The 16,946-nt window shown below is 38.5% G+C and overlaps 1 protein-coding gene across 1 annotated transcript in view; it reads left to right on the forward strand.

The window, feature by feature from the left end:
- PRMT3 (protein arginine methyltransferase 3) overlaps positions 1 to 16,946 on the forward strand; it is a 144,936-nt gene that overhangs the window by 90,156 nt on the left and 37,834 nt on the right. The window contains exon 13 of the mRNA XM_058688458.1: positions 1,533 to 1,619. Coding sequence (XP_058544441.1) covers positions 1,533 to 1,619 — 87 coding nt within the window. The remainder of the gene's footprint in view (positions 1 to 1,532; positions 1,620 to 16,946) is intronic.

Consider the following 16,946-nt stretch of genomic DNA (forward strand, 5'->3'; position numbering starts at 1 on the left):
CAGATTTCTCGGTTAATTCCTTTTCTGTTTTAAAATCTTATTATTCACAGTGTCAGTCTCTAGTTTTATTGTGAATTTTGCTGTGTCAAATTTACATGGGTTAAACAGTAAATTTTCAGTGAAAAGTCATATTGCTTCAATTAGATATAAATGAATATAGTTCAGTTTTAGGTTCAGAACATTGTCTGCTTTTCATAGTCACACTGTTACTTTCATAGCATCAATAATTGTTCTCTGCATAAAATGGATATTCAGTAAATATTTGTTAATTTTCTTAATAGGTAAAATATTTAAAGTTGGCATAGAGTAATAACCATGTAAAGTTTCTCAACAAGAGCAAGCTGATTAAAATTGCTTTCAGCTTTTAAGAAAAAAAAACTATAGCCTGGCTAATGATTATAGGATTGTTCAATGCTGTGATACGCTGATAGTAAGAGATTTATTTGGATTTTTTGGTTCAGGGTAGGAGTGTACAGTTATAGCCAACTCAGCCTCAAGGCTAAGCAGCAAAAAGGAGAGTTGTTAGGGGGAGGGGCTAATTTTTGTCTCCAGTGATCTCTCTGTTTAATGCCAAAGACTACTATGAATAAATAGTTGAAATACAAGTTTTTAGACTGAAAACAAAGGTGTTTAAAAGGTACACATACCCTTTCTCTTTGTTTTTTAAACATCAATCATTTATTTGTTTAGGTAAATATATTTTGTTCCCTGTTCCACAGTCCTCTACAAGTAACAGGCAACCAAACTGTAACATCTTTTAAATTTTCTGAAGCTCTCTTAAAGAGGGTAATGCCTCAAGTATATAGTCCTGTGCATGGTGTATGCTGTGTCATAATCTGCTCATGGCAAGTCAGGCCTCCACAGCATCCCTTCTGGTTTCACTGCCCTGGCTTGTCTCCGTCCGCTCCCCATAGTCAAGTGAAGAAGGGCTTGAACTAGGGCAGAACAGGAACATGAGGCTCTTTGGCCATTTTTTTCCTGAGTGGAACCTTCATAATTGGTTTGGCTCGTTGGTTATAACTGTTACCATTTTTCCTAATATCTAACAAACTTCAAATCCAATTACAAAATAGAATTCTAAAACACCTTATCCTTTTCATTACCATATGTTTTCAAGTTGGCATTTCCTGTGAAAATGTTGACTCTTATCATGCATAATTTATAGCAAATGTGTACCACTGGTTGTATACAAAATGATTTTAGTTGGAGCACAGGAAAAAATTTGTATTTGAAAGTATTTGAATGTATCTTAGAAAAACTATCAGAGCCATGATTTGATATATAGTATTCTTACAAGAAGTCTAACTAAAAATACTAATTTGGTTTAAATAAAAATTAACTAAATGATAGTGCTAGTAGCCCTTAAATTTGCAAACAATCCCAGAAGTGAGGTTTGAATGATTAAACCTTGCAAAACATCTGTTTACAGTAATTCTTTTTGCATAAAAAAGAAGTAATATTTACCTGTTTGTTTTTGGTTTTGTTTTCACGATTTTAGTAAATTCTTCCCTCTACTCTTTTTTAACGGGTAGCAAATAGATTGCCATACAACCTCTGTCTCAGCTTTGGAGTTTTCTTCGGATTTTACCCTGAAAATTACAAAGACATCCATGTGCACGGTAAGCTATTTCATTCTACTCTCACAAATTTCACTAGCAGTACAGTTGATTGTCAGGCTAATGAATTAATTACCAGACTTGTGATAAATGGAAAAGACTATTGCCTTTGACAGTCTATCTTTGCCTTTGTTAGGCTATTGAACAGATCTGTTTTGATAGGTCAGTAGACTTCAAAAAAGTTAGTTTAGTTCAGAGGAGAAAGTCATGTTTGCATAATGATTTTTTTATAGACTCTTCTTTATTGCCTCTCATGTAACTAATTGAGAACACGCATCTTTATCTTCATAGACAGAAGTTCATGTCATACAACTCTTAATAACTCTTAACACTCAATGTAGATGGAAGTAAAATACGTTTATTTGGTATAATATTTTATATTCCTGTGTGAGACAATAAACTGATGATTTACCTTTCCTTAAAGAAGCATCATGGTGTAACAGAACAAGTATGGGCATTAGAAAAGTTAGACGAATATGGATGCACATTTGGTTCTGCCACTCACTAGTTTGTTACTTTATTTAAATTACCTAAGTAATCTATACCTAAGACTAATCAACTGCTTTAAGAAAAATGGTAATAATTTCTATCTTAAAAACTAATTAAACAGATTAATGAGTTAATCTATGTAGAAGCACCTAAAAAGTAGCCAGAAGGGTTATTAAAATATATAAATATTTTTCTTAAATAATTTGTAAATGTATATTAATACTAAGATAACAGTATTTGTTTTTTCCAGGAGACTCAGAATATTCATAAAATGTGGGCCTTTACTTAAAAAAGTATGAATTCACATAGGCGATATTGATATATTATTTAAAAAATTGTATAGGTTTTGAAATATTAATCATACCTATACAAAATTAAAATTTTGGGGGCGCCTGTGGGACTTAGTCAGTTAAGCATCCAACTTCAGCTCAGATCATGACCTCACGGCTTGTGAGTTCGAGCCCCACATTGGGCTCTCTGCTGTCAGTGCAGAGCCTGCTTTGGATCCTCTGTCTCCCTCTTTGTCTGCCACTCCCCCACTCGTTCTCTGTCTGTCAAAACAAAAATTCACTGAAAACTGTATAGTTAGGAACTGTGTGAAACAGATTATAGTTATGTTGTTAATTTTGACTCTTAAACCTGATTTTTTGAAACATTGACACATAAAATATTTTACGGCTTTTTAAAAATTGTCTCAGTTTATTTTGATCCAATAATTATTTTACATCCAAATGAGTTTAACAGTGTGCTTTGATGTTTTGAGGAATTCTTTTTGTTAAAGTTGGTTTTACAATTTTAAAAGGTAAATATCTAGATTACAGATTTATGATTTGGGGCAATCATTATATTCATTTAACTGATAAAAACAAAATTTCATTCTTCTCATTCATTTCTCTCAGATTTTCTAATTGTCCGTTTTAGTAACTAAAATGATTTGGTCAATTGAAATTATAGGCTAAAGGCTTTAACTCTTAGATTTACCCTGTGTTTTGATGTTAGTGATCCGTGAGAGTTAAAAAAAAAAAAAAAAAAAAGACCTCTAGATTAATGACATTTGATCTATCTGTAAAGGAATTCTTAGATAGAAAATGCCATATTACCAATATTATTAAATAATATTATTTCAAATCTACTTTCAGTGTCCTTTGCATGAATCAAAGTAGAGCAAGTGTAAAACTGTAGTGAAGACCTCAAAAGCTGTTTTCAGTTGTGCATATTTTTTAACATTATGTAGACAGATGAGTTTATTGAGTTTTTTTTTTTTTTTTTTTTTATTTATTTTTTAATATATGAAATTTACTGTCAAATTGGTTTCCATACAACACCCAGTGCTCATCCCAAAAGGTGCCCTCCTCAATACCCATCACCCACCCTGCCCTCCCTCCCACCCCCCATCAACCCTCAGTTTGTTCTCAGTTTTTAACAGTCTCTTATGCTTTGGCTCTCTCCCACTCTAACCTCTTTTTTTTTTTTTTTTCCCTTCCCCTCCCCCATGGGTTTCTGTTAAGTTTCTCAGGATCCACATAAGAGTGAAACCATATGGTATCTGTCTTTCTCTGTATGGCTTATTTCACTTAGCATCACACTCTCCAGTTCCATCCACGTTGCTACAAAAGGCCATATTTCATTTTTTCTCATTGCCACGTAGTATTCCATTGTGTATATAAACCACAATTTCTTTATCCATTCATCAGTTGATGGACATTTAGGCTCTTTCCATAATTTGGCTATTGTTGAGAGTGCTGCTATAAACATTGGGGTACAAGTGCCCCTATGCATCAGTACTCCTGTATCCCTTGGATAAATTCCTAGCAGTGCTATTGCTGGGTCATAGGGTAGGTCTATTTTTAATTTTCTGAGGAACCTCCACACTGCTTTCCAGAGTGGCTGCACCAATTTGCATTCCCACCAACAGTGCAAGAGGGTTCCCGTCTCTCCACATCCTCTCCAGCATCTATAGTCTCCTGATTTCTTCATTTTGGCCACTCTGACTGGCGTGAGGTGGTATCTGAGTGTGGTTTTGATTTGTATTTCCCTGATGAGGAGCGACGTCGAACATCTTTTCATGTGCCTGTTGGCCATCCGGATGTCTTCTTTAGAGAAGTGTCTATTCATGTTTTCTGCCCATTTCTTCACTGGGTTATTTGTTTTTCGGGTGTGGAGTTTGATGAGCTCTTTGTAGATTTTGGATACTAGCCCTTTGTCCGATATGTCATTTGCAAATATCTTTTCCCATTCCGTTGGTTGCCTTTTAGTTTTGTTGGTTGTTTCCTTTGCTGTGCAGAAGCTTTTTATCTTCATAAGGTCCCAGTAATTCACTTTTGCTTTTAATTCCCTTGCCTTTGGGGATGTGCCGAGTAAGAGATTGCTACGGCTGAGGTCAGAGAGGTCTTTTCCTGCTTTCTCCTCTAAGGTTTTGATGGTTTCCTGTCTCACATTCAGGTCCTTGATCCATTTTGAGTTTATTTTTGTGAATGGTGTGAGAAAGTGGTCTAGTTTCAACCTTCTGCATGTTGCTGTCCAGTTCTCCCAGCACCATTTGTTAAAGAGACTGTCTTTTTTCCATTGGATGTTCTTTCCTGCTTTGTCAAAAATGAGTTGGCCATACGTTTGTGGGTCTAGTTCTGGGGTTTCTATTCGATTCCATTGGTCTATGTGTCTGTTTTTATGCCAATACCATGCTGTCTTGATGATGACAGCTTTGTAGTAGAGGCTAAAGTCTGCTTTGGTCTTCTTCTTCAAAATTACTTTGGCTATTCGGGGCCTTTTGTGGTTCCATATGAATTTTAGGATTGCTTGTTCTAGTTTCAAGAAGAATGCTGGTGCAATTTTGATTGGGATTGCATTGAATGTGTAGATAGCTTTGGGTAGTATTGACATTTTGACAATATTTATTCTTCCAATCCATGAGCAGGGAATGTCTTTCCATTTCTTTATATCTTCTTCAATTACCTGCATAAGCTTTCTATAGTTTTCAGCATACAGATCTTTTACATCTTTGGTTAGATTTATTCCTAGGTATTTTATGCTTCTTGGTGCTATTGTGAATGGGATCAGTTTCTTTATTTGTCTTTCTGTTGCTTCATTGTTAGTGTATAAGAATGCAACTGATTTCTGTACATTGATTTTGTATCCTGCAACTTTGCTGAATTCATGTATCAGTTCTAGCAGACTTTTGGTGGAGTCTATCGGATTTTCCATGTATAATATCATGTCATCTGCAAAAAGCGAAAGCTTGACTTCATCTTTGCCAATTTGGATGCCTTTGATTTCCTTTTGTTGTCTGATTGCTGATGCTAGAACTTCCAGCACTATATTAAACAGCAGCGGTGAGAGTGGGCATCCCTGTCGTGTTCCTGATCTCAGGGAAAAAGCTCTCAGTTTTTCCCCATTGAGGATGATGTTAGCTGTGGGCTTTTCATAAATGGCTTTTATGATCTTTAAGTATGTTCCTTCTATCCCGACTTTCTCAAGGGTTTTTATTAAGAAAGGGTGCTGGATTTTGTCAAAGGCCTTTTCTGCATCGATTGACAGGATCATATGGTTCTTCTCTTTTTTTTTGTTAATGTGATGTATCACGTTGATCGATTTGCGAATGTTGAACCAGCCCTGCATCCCAGGAATGAATCCCACTTGATCATGGTGAATAATTCTTTTTATATGCTGTTGAATTCGATTTGCTAGTATCTTATTGAGAATTTTTGCATCCATATTCATCAGGGATATTGGCCTGTAGTTCTCTTTTTTTACTGGGTCTCTGTCTGGTTTAGGAATCAAAGTAATACTGGCTTCATAGAATGAGTCTGGAAGTTTTCCTTCCCTTTCTATTTCTTGGAATAGCTTGAGAAGGATAGGTATTATCTCTGCTTTAAACGTCTGGTAGAACTCCCCTGGGAAGCCATCTGGTCCTGGACTCTTATTTGTTGGGAGATTTTTGATAACTGATTCAATTTCTTCGCCGGTTATGGGTCTGTTCAAGCTTTCTATTTCCTCCTGATTGAGTTTTGGAAGAGTGTGGGTGTTTAGGAATTTGTCCATTTCTTCCAGGTTGTCCAATTTGTTGGCATATAATTTTTCATAGTATTCCCTGATAATTGTTTGTATCTCTGAGGGATTGGTTGTAATATTTCCATTTTCATTCATGATTTTATCTATTTGGGTCATCTCCCTTTTCTTTTTGAGAAGCCTGGCTAGAGGTTTGTCAATTTTGTTTATTTTTTCAAAAAACCAACTCTTGGTTTCGTTGATCTGCTCTACAGTTTTTTTAGATTCTATATTGTTTATTTCTGCTCTGATCTTTATGATTTCTCTTCTTCTGCTGGGTTTAGGCTGCCTTTGCTGTTTTGCTTCTATTTCCTTTAGGTGTGCTGTTAGATTTTGTATTTGGGATTTTTCTTGTTTCTTGAGATAGGCCTGGATTGCAATGTATTTTCCTCTCAGGACTGCCTTCGCTGCGTCCCAAAGCGTTTGGATTGTTGTATTTTCATTTTCGTTTGTTTCCATATATTTTTTAATTTCTTCTCTAATTGCCTGGTTGACCCACTCATTCGTTAGTAGGGTGTTCTTTAACCTCCACGCTTTTGGAGGTTTTCCAGACTTTTTCCTGTGGTTGATTTCAAGCTTCATAGCATTGTGGTCTGAAAGTATGCATGGTATAATTTCAATTCCTGTAAACTTATGAAGGGCTGTTTTGTGACCCAGTATATGATCTATCTTGGAGAATGTTCCATGTGCACTCGAGAAGAAAGTATATTCTGTTGCTTTGGGATGCAGAGTTCTAAATATATCTGTCAAGTCCATCTGATCCAATGTATCATTCAGGGCCCTTGTTTCTTTATTGACTGTGTGTCTAGATGATCTATCCATTTCTGTAAGTGGGGTGTTAAAGTCCCCTGCAATGACCACATTCTTATCAATAAGGTTGCTTATGTTTATGAGTAACTGTTTTATATATCTGGGGGCTCCAGTATTTGGCGCATAGACATTTATAATTGTTAGCTCTTCCTGATGGATAGACCCTGTAATTATTATATAATGCCCTTCTTCATCTCTTGTTACAGCCTTTAATTTAAAGTCTAGTTTGTCTGATATAAGTATGGCTACTCCAGCTTTCTTTTGGCTTCCAGTAGCATGATAAATAGTTCTCCATCCCCTCACTCTCAATCTAAAGGTGTCCTCAGATCTCAAATGAGTCTCTTGTAGACAGCAAATAGATGGGTCTTGTTTTTTTATCCATTCTGATACCCTATGTCTTTTGGTTGGCGCATTTAATCCATTTACATTCAGTGTTATTATAGAAAGATACGGGTTTAGAGTCATTGTGATGTCTGTATGTTTTATGCTTGTAGTGATGTCTCTGGTACTTTGTCTCACAGGATCCCCCTTAGGATCTCTTGTAGGGCTGGTTTCGTGGTGACAAATTCCTTCAGTTTTTGTTTGTTTGGGAAGACCTTTATCTCTCCTTCTATTCTAAATGACAGACTTGCTGGATAAAGGATTCTCGGCTGCATATTTTTTCTGTTTAGCACACTGAAGATATCGTGCCAAGCCTTTCTGGCCTGCCAAGTTTCAAAGGAGAGATCAGTCACGAGTCTTATAGGTCTCCCTTTATATGTGAGGGCACGTTTATCCCTTGCTGCTTTCAGAATTTTCTCTTTATCCTTGTATTTTGCCAGTTTCACTATGATATGTCATGCAGAAGATCGATTCAAGTTACGTCTGAAGGGAGTTCTCTGTGCCTCTTGGATTTCAATGCCTTTTTCCTTCCCCAGTTCAGGGAAGTTCTCAGCTATAATTTCTTCAAGTACCCCTTCAGCACCTTTCCCTCTCTCTTCCTCCTCTGGGATACCAATTATGCGTATATTATTTCTTTTTAGTGTATCACTTAGTTCTCTAATTTTCCCCTCATACTCCTGGATTTTTTTATCTCTCTTTCTTTCAGCTTCCTCCTTCTCCATAACTTTATCTTCTAGTTCACCTAGTCTCTCCTCTGCCTCTTCAATCCGAGCCGTCGTGGTTTCCATTTTGTTTTGCATTTCGTTTAAAGCGTTTTTCAGCTCCTCGTGACTGTTCCTTAGTCCCTTGATCTCTGTAGCAAGAGATTCTCTGCTGTCCTGTATACTGTTTTCAAGCCCAGCGATTAATTTTATGACTATTATTCTAAATTCACTTTCTGTTATATTATTTAAATCCTTTTTGATCAGTTCATTAGCTGTTGTTATTTCCTGGAGATTCTTCTGAGGGGAATTCTTCCGTTTGGTCATTTTGGATAGTCCCTGGAGCGGTGAGGACCTGCAGGGCACTTCCCCTGTGCTGTGGTGTATAACTGGAGTTGGTGGGCAGGGCCACAGTCCGACCTGATGTCTGCCCCCAGCCCACCGCTGGGGCCACAGTCAGACTGGTGAGTGCCTTCTCTTCCCCTCTCCTAGGGGCGGGATTCACTGTGGGGTGGCGTGGCCCGTCTGGACTACTTGCACACTGCCAGGCTTGTGGTGCTGGGGATCTGGCGTATTAGCTGGGGTGGGTAGGCAAGGTGCACGGGGGCAGGAGGGGCAGGCTTAGCTCGCTTCTCCTTAGGTGATCCACTTCAGGAGGGGCCCTGTGGCAGCGGGAGGGAGTCAGATCCGCTGCCGGAGGTTTGGCTCCGCAGAAGCACAGAGTTGGGTGTTTGCGCGGAGCGAGCAAGTTCCCTGGCAGGAACTGGTTCTCTTTGGGATTTTGGCTGGGGGATGGGCGGGGGAGATGGCGCTGGCGAGCGCCTTTGTTCCCCGCCAAGCTGAGCTCTGCCGTACGTCCGGGGGCTCAGCAGCTCTCCCTCCCTTTGTCCTCCAGCCTTCCCGCTTTCTGAGCAGAGCTGTTAACTTCTGACCTCCCAGACGCTAAGTCGCGCTTGCTGTCGGAACACACTCCGTCTGGCCCCTCCGCTTTTGCCAGCCCGACTCGGGGGCTCTGCTTGGCTGGCGAGCCGCCCCTCCGCCCCGGCTCCCTCCCGCCAGTCCGTGGAGCGCGCACCGCCTCCCCGCCCTTCCTACCCTCTTCCGTGGGCCTCTCGTCGGCGCTTGGCTCCGGAGACTCCGTTCTGCTAATCCTCTGGCAGTTTTCTGGGTTCTTTAGGCAGGTGTAGGTGGAATCTAAGTGATCAGCAGGACGCGCGGTGAGCCCAGCGTCCTCCTACGCCGCCATCTTCCGGAACTCCCCGAGTTTATTGAGTTTTTTAAAATGTTCTCTATTTTTTGGGTTATTGGTCAGGGTTCTTAGTTTCAGACAACAAAGTCCAAATCACTCGTTAAAGCAGAAGGGGATTTACTAAAGAGCTAAATAACATCATTCCCAGACACATTGGAAGAGGTAAAGGAATAGACTGTGTTTTGAACTTCTAGAAAATACTCTTTTTTTATGTTTATTTATTTATTTTGAGAGACAGAGAGAGAGAGCGCGTGCACATGCACAAGCAGGGCAAGAGAGGGAGATCTTGCAAATCCTAAGTAGGCTCCAGAGCAGGGCTCGTTACAGGGGCTTGAACTCCTGAACCACTGTAAGATCATGACCTGAGCCAAAACCAAGAGCCAGATGCTTAACCGACTGAGCCACCCAGGTGCCTCAGTAGAAAATACTCTGAAACCACATCTGAGAATTAGCCTGCTACAAAGCTGCCCCCGCCACTTTAGGCCCTGGAAGCCCTAGTGCCCCTGGCCCACTCAGTAAGTGGTAGCCACCACTGTCAATCCCAGGTGAATAAAACTCTTCACTATCATCCTGTTCCTGTGCCCCCGGCCCAACTCATGCTGTCCAGTTCCTCCTTACAGATCTTCAGTCAACATATCTGTTTGGCTACACATAGGTCATGTTGTACCCTAGCAATTAAAAAGCCTTAGAAAGTAGTTTTAGCTGCAGTAGTGTTAATGCTACAGAAAGAGTTTCACAATGCATATATAGAATTATTTTCTATTCCTATTATTTGCCATAGAGTACAAGAAACTTTATGTTGGAAGAACTTGTATGTATCTGTTAATTATCTTTGTTTTATTCTGTATATTTAAAAGAGTAAAATAGAAATAAAACATGGAAAAAAGCTGGTAAAGTCTGTTTAACACAAAGATTGTAATCAAAACTTTTGTATTAAGGAATATATCAAATAAGTATTTGCTGCATTTGTTCCTGTACAGTGTTCCATAAGAAAAATGAATAAAAAATAAACTGTTCTCTTATATCTGTAAAGAACCTTTTAGATTTATATTTTTATTTCCAACTTGCCTGAATGATTTTAATGTAAAAGTCTGGAAATGAGAAAGTGGCAGAAGATTGGAGTGGACTTGTATATGTCTGATCACTGCTGAAAACACAGTTTGTAATTCACCTTGAGAGGAATGTGTAGTTTCAAATGATATGTATTAGATGCATGCCAGGTACCAAACATATAAATTCTAGTACTTAGTGTTAACCCTGCTGAGAGTATTCTGTCAAATAATTAGTCAATATAAACTGTCTTGGTGATAATGTCTAAGTCCTTGAACACTCGCATGTCAGGCAATGTGCTAATCACTTTAAAAACATTATTTCAGGGGCGCCTGGGTGGCGCAGTCGGTTAAGCGGCCGACTTCAGCCAGGTCACGATCTCGCGGTCCGTGAGTTCGAGCGCCGCGTCGGGCTCTGGGCTGACGGCTCGGAGCCTGGAGCCTGTTTCGGATTCTGTGTCTCCCTCTCTCTCTGCCCCTCCCCCGTTCATGCTCTGTCTCTCTCTGTCCCAAAAATAAATAAAAAACGTTGAAAAAAAAAATTAAAAAAAAAAACATTATTTCATTTGGTCTTCTTAATAACCATTTGAGGTGGGTACTAATATTCCTATTTTATGGATGGAGAAAAATAAATCACTATGTTTTGCTTTTGAAATATCTTGACCCCAGAAGACCACCTTGGTGGGATTGTACAAACTATTAAAGAACATAAAGAAACTTAGGAATGAGATATTCCAGATGTGGAAGCATTCCAGGTAGCATATTGCATTTGAAACAGATCTGTAAAATCTGAACCATGTTGCATATAAAACAGATATGAAAAATGTGATTCTCGGCCTGTAGTCTAGCAGTTCTTTGAAGGGAGAGAGAAGGAGAGTGTGATCAAAATGCACTCTTCCTCAGAGATAGGGCTGACAGATTTATATGATAAAATAAGTCACATATCCCATCGTCCTCTTTGCTGCAGAGAAAAAGTAGATCTTCGGAAATTTTTTCTTCACTCTTTCAGAATAAATGTATCGTTATTTGGTCAAGCATCTACATTTCTTGGGAACTTTCCTGCCTTCCCAGCATGCTTATCCTAACACGAGCCTGGCACAAGTAAGGTTTTGTGGCCTGTGGTGCCTTTATTACGTTTTCATTATTTGTAGAGTCCCAACTATCCATCCATATCTATTCCAACTATCTTCTGTTCTTTGAGGTGGTGCCAGCTCCTTATACTCTTTTGCTCCCAACCATCTGGAGCTATTATGCAAGCTTAGTCTCTAAGGCTACTTTTGAATAGATAGATTATTCGCCTGGTTACTTGGGAATAATCCATAACAAAGGTATTAAAAAGGATGCGTGCCTAATTGGAACTTTGTTTCTCCTTTATATTATAAGAAGAGTTAGTGAAAATACTAAAGAAAAGCGATGCCTGGCAAAAAAGATGGAAAGAGTTACTTTGGGGAGGGAAGAGGTGTGGCTTTTTTAGATAGAATGAAGAAAAATTTATCTGGTTTTATACTGCTAAGTACAAACCTTCAAACGTAATACATACTTCTTTTCTTGGGCTTAAAACTTGAATGCATAGCTAGAAAGTAAGATCGATGATCTCTCCGAGTAGTTAAGCCCATTTTAAATAAATGCATAACCATGTATTTCTAATGAGATTCCAAAATTGTAGCCTAATTAAAATATTAGAGGAAATTGGATTTTTCAAACTAACAAGATGCTAAGAACACCCCCTTTACATTTAATTTCAAAAGCATGTGTGCTGTAGACTGATAGTGTTTTTAGATGGCTTTCTCAAGTTTCTTAGAACCCTTAATAGAAAACATCTTTTCTTTGTGGTCTTCACCACCAACACACACAGGCACATACACATACGACAGAAGAAATTTGATAGCAGTTTTAATGTAGTGTTTTGCATTAAGAAACCGGTTTCTGTGTTTTGGGGGGAATTTAACATGATACGATATTCATATGTCAATGTCTTGGGTCTTGGTTACAGGATAATTTTCCACTGAATGCTAGTAGCACATACATAGCAATTTTCTGAGCATTTTTTATGTATCATGATATTATTGACAGTTTAGGTCACATTGCCTTTGCTTTTATGATGGGATATAAACTTTAGTTAGCAACTGACTTTCTGTCATAGCAGCCTGCCTAACCTTGTAGTAAATAAACAATAAGGCCCATAATTTTATGGAAAGTTTGTAAGTGTTCAAAAGCAAATGGTTTAAGGCCATACAATTTAGAACTAATATGGTTTATGTTGTAAGTTCTAGTTTATTTTTAATGTCATTTTTGTAATTGTGTAATATTCTCTCCCTCGTATCCCAGCAGCATTTATATTGGCATCTGTCTTTATAAGCTCCTTAAAGTTACAGCCAAGCATCCTTTTTCATAACCCTAGTTATACATTAAATGACTTTTCATCCTGCCTTTTGTGTACAAATGAGTTGTTTACTTTAAAAATGAAAAATTTAGGATGATTTTTTCAGGTTACGTACTCACATAAATCTTTGACATGTAAAGATTGATATGTTGCTATTGATATTTGATACAGTTGATATGTTTCCTTCACATACTTATAATCATTCTTTTAAGGTCCATTTGCTACTTCCCTGAGCCAACTGTGATTCTACTTCTGTGGCTTTTTTTTCTTTTGATTATGGGTCACATTTTGCTGTTTCTTCTTATATTTCATAATTTTATATTTTGTGGTAGCCACTATAGGAAAGGACAATACAGACTAAGATAGGTAATATTTTCTTCTAGAAGGTCTTCCACTTCTCTCTGTCTGGCAGCTAGGATTGTTGGGTGGGGCTGATCCTTTCATCTAATCTGGAATTGAGCTTGGTTAGGGCTGGGTATCACTGCAGTTAATTTCCAAAGTCTTGGGCACAGGATCACGCCCCTTCCTCTCTCGAACTTCCTGGGAAGGCCATCGAAATACAGCTGAGTTTAGGGAGGAAGACAAAGTCAGGATATTTATAAGGTTTGAGAAATCTGATTTGCAGTGGATCTCTCAATGCAGAGCAAGGGTTTACCAGGGAGAGGAAAGGTCCTGACATGGATTTGGCATGGCTCATGGCCTTGCTAAGAATTGGTAGACCCAGTGAGAGGTGAGTTTCAAAGTGAATCTTGAAGAATAAAGTCTAGTTGAGCCTCCTCTTCCTAAGAAGAGGGTATTTGCTCTCAGGAGTAGTTGAAAGGTCTGTTGTTCATATAAACAGGTTTTCTTGAGGGGCCTGAAACAACCTCGTGTTCCTGGGCAAGAGTTTCTGGAATAGCAGAGAGTTGAATGGTAATATCATGTTAATGGTGACAGTGAATTGTGTGGTTGCACATGATTTTGGCTTTGTGATCCAGGCATTGCAAGAAAACCTCTGCCAGCTTTGCAGCACCACCACCAGCTTCATCCACCTTCTTGGTTTGCTAGCTCTGCCTTTCAGGCTTCCAGTTTCTAGTGCACCATGCTAGCTCAGACCCGCCCATTAAAATTGCTTGGGTTCCCCTTGTGCCAGCTAAGTTGCTGTGCCTCTGGTATTTTTGCTCCTTTTCCCACCCAGGGCCTAGCATTGGGTAAATGCCATTAGGTATGAAAGCCACTGCTTCTCTCTCCTCAGCTAGGAGGGAGAGCTGGCTCATTCCTCTCTGAAAATAGTTTACCTAGACTTCTTTGCATCCACGGCTCTTCGATGGTTAATGAAAATATGATGATTTAGCTTTGCCAATGCATTTTTTTTGTGATTGTTATGTCATAGTGAGGATCTTTTGCAAACCTCTAAATCCTAAGTAGAAACAAAAGTATGTGTTGTTTTTAAAAGCCGTCTGGAAAATCTGGGCCTACATATTGAAGAGTTTTGAAAGTTAAGAAAAGAAAATGAACATAAACAAATTCATAAACTAAAAATAAATCGTGCGTTGCTTCCCAATTCTCATTTTGGTTTTTTCCCTTTTTTTTTTTAAATGAAGTACTTGATAAATGGTAGAAAGATATATTTAAGAGGCACTGATATTTAGCTTTCAATGGAGTCAAAACAAGTCTTTGGGTTAAAGGTGGTTTTTTTTGTTGTTTTTTTTTTTAGGATACAAATTGTATTTATTTATTTATTTATTTACTTTTTTTTTCCAATATATGAAATTTATTGTCAAATTGGTTTCCATACAACACCCAGTGCTCATCCCAAAAGGTGCCCTCCTCAATACCCATCACCCACCCTCCCCTCCCTCCCACCCCCCATCAACCCTCAGTTTGTTCTCAGTTTTTAACAGTCTCTTATGCTTTGGCTCTCTCCCGCTCTAACCTCTTTTTTTTTTTTTTTTTTCCTTCCCCTCCCCCATGGGTTTCTGTTAAGTTTCTCCGGATCCACATAAGAGTGAAAACATGGTATCTGTCTTTCTCTGTATGGCTTATTTCACTTAGCATCACACTCTCCAGTTCCATCCACGTTGCTACAAAGGGCCATATTTCGTTCTTTCTCATTGCCATGTAGTACTCCATTGTGTATATAAACCACAATTTCTTTATCCATTCATCAGTTGATGGACATTTAGGCTCTTTCCATAATTTGGCTATTGTTGAGAGTGCTGCTATAAACATTGGGGTACAAGTGCCCCTATGCATCAGTACTCCTGAATCCCTTGGGTAAATTCCTAGCAGTGCTATTACTGGGTCATAGGGTAGGTCTATTTTTAATTTTCTGAGGAACCTCCACACTTTTCCAGAGTGGCTGCACCAATTTGCATTCCACCAACAGTGCAAGAGGGTTCCCGTTTCTCCGCATCCTCTCCAGCATCTATAGTCTCCTGATTTGTTCATTTTGGCCACTCTGACTGGCATGAGGTGATATCTGAGTGTGGTTTTGATTTGTATTTCCCTGATAAGGAGCGACATTGAGCATCTTTTCATGTGCCTGTTGGCCATCCGGATGTCTTCTTTAGAGAAGTGTCTATTCGTGTTTTCTGCCCATTTCTTCACTGGGTTATTTGCTTCTCGGGTGTGGAGTTTGGTGAGCTCTTTATAGATTTTGGATACTAGCCCTTTGTCCAATATGTCATTTGCAAATATCTTTTCCCATTCCGTTGGTTGCCTTTTAGTTTTGTTGGTTGTTTCCTTTGCTGTGCAGAAGCTTTTTATCTTCATAAGGTCCCAGTAATTCATTTTTGCTTTTAATTCCTTTGCCTTTGGGGATGTGTCGAGTAAGAGATTGCTGCGGCTGAGGTCAGAGAGGTCTTTTCCTGCTTTCTTCTCTGGGTTAAAGGTTTTTAAGGCTAATGCAAGTGTTATTTTTAAAAACTTTTTAAAATTTAATTTAATTTAATTTTATTATTTTATTTTGATAAAGAGTGAGTGAGCAAACAGGGGAGAGAGACTGAGGGAGAAAGAGAATCTTAAGCAGGCTCCATGCTCAATGTGGAACCCAATGTGGGGCTCAAGCCCACAACTCTGGGTTCATGACCTGAGTCAAAACCAAGAGTCAGACACTTAACCAACTAAGCCACCCAGGCACCCCTATCAATGCAAGTGTTATTAAATAAAACTTTAAAATGTTTAAAATTCAAACTTTAGTGATTCCTTACTGAATAGTACTCTTTTGTTATTTCACTTTTTAATTAAGCTTTAAATTTTTCTAATAGCTTACAGAAAAACTTTAGATGAACCTATTTCTTTGTAATTGTGTATTTAAATCTTCTTTCAAGGCTCTTGAAAAATCTCTGACAGTAGAAACCTGCTAATTCCAAACTCATTCTTGGGTTTTAAATCAGTTCTTAGTACTTTTAGGTGTAAATTGACCTAATTTTGACCTTGCAAAGCTAATCAGCTAGAGAAACTAATTATTAAAACACATCTGTGCTGCTTAGAAATAGTAAGATTTGTTTTGAACTTGCATCATAGATTCGAGTGGGACATCTGGTGTATATTTTAATAGGCTTCATTAAGTAAATTTTATGTGCAGGGGGAGAACATTTGTAATTATGTGATTCCATCTCTACAGTCAGTTTTAGGTTTCTCCTGATATAAATGACCATATGATCTAAGGCATGGTCCTGAACTTGGTACTCTTCTCTGAAACCTGAACCTTTGTAGTTAGTTTTAGATGGTGGTGAGGATACTTAAATCTCTTCACGTAGTCCCAGAAACTATTTTTGAGTAGTATTATGTGCTAAGAGCTACAAGGCATTGGGAATATAATAATCCAAAACAGTTTACGAAGCATAAATGAGGGAAACATATTTAAATTCACCTTATGTTACGTGTAATAAGGGCATTCTAGTTATATAAGAAATGTCCATATTTTTCAGAGATATAAACTGAAGTACATATGTAAGGGAGAAATGACTTATCAGGCATTTGTTTCAAAAACAGCTCAGCAAAAAAGGAGGTAGAGGAAGAATAGATGAAGTAAATGTGCCAAATACTGGTAGCTTGAATATAGAGGATAGGTACTCAGAGGTTCTACAATTGTATATATGCTTGAAAATTTTCATACATGGATGTTTTTAAAGAATCACACTAGGGGCGCCTGGGTGGCTCAGTCGGTTAAGCATCCGACTTCGGCTCAGGTCATGATCTCACAGTTCGTGAGATCAGGCCCCGCATTGGGCTCTGTGC

The sequence above is a fragment of the Neofelis nebulosa genome, chromosome 10 (genome assembly GCF_028018385.1).
Source record: "Neofelis nebulosa isolate mNeoNeb1 chromosome 10, mNeoNeb1.pri, whole genome shotgun sequence".
NCBI classification, from domain to species: domain Eukaryota; kingdom Metazoa; phylum Chordata; class Mammalia; order Carnivora; family Felidae; genus Neofelis; species Neofelis nebulosa.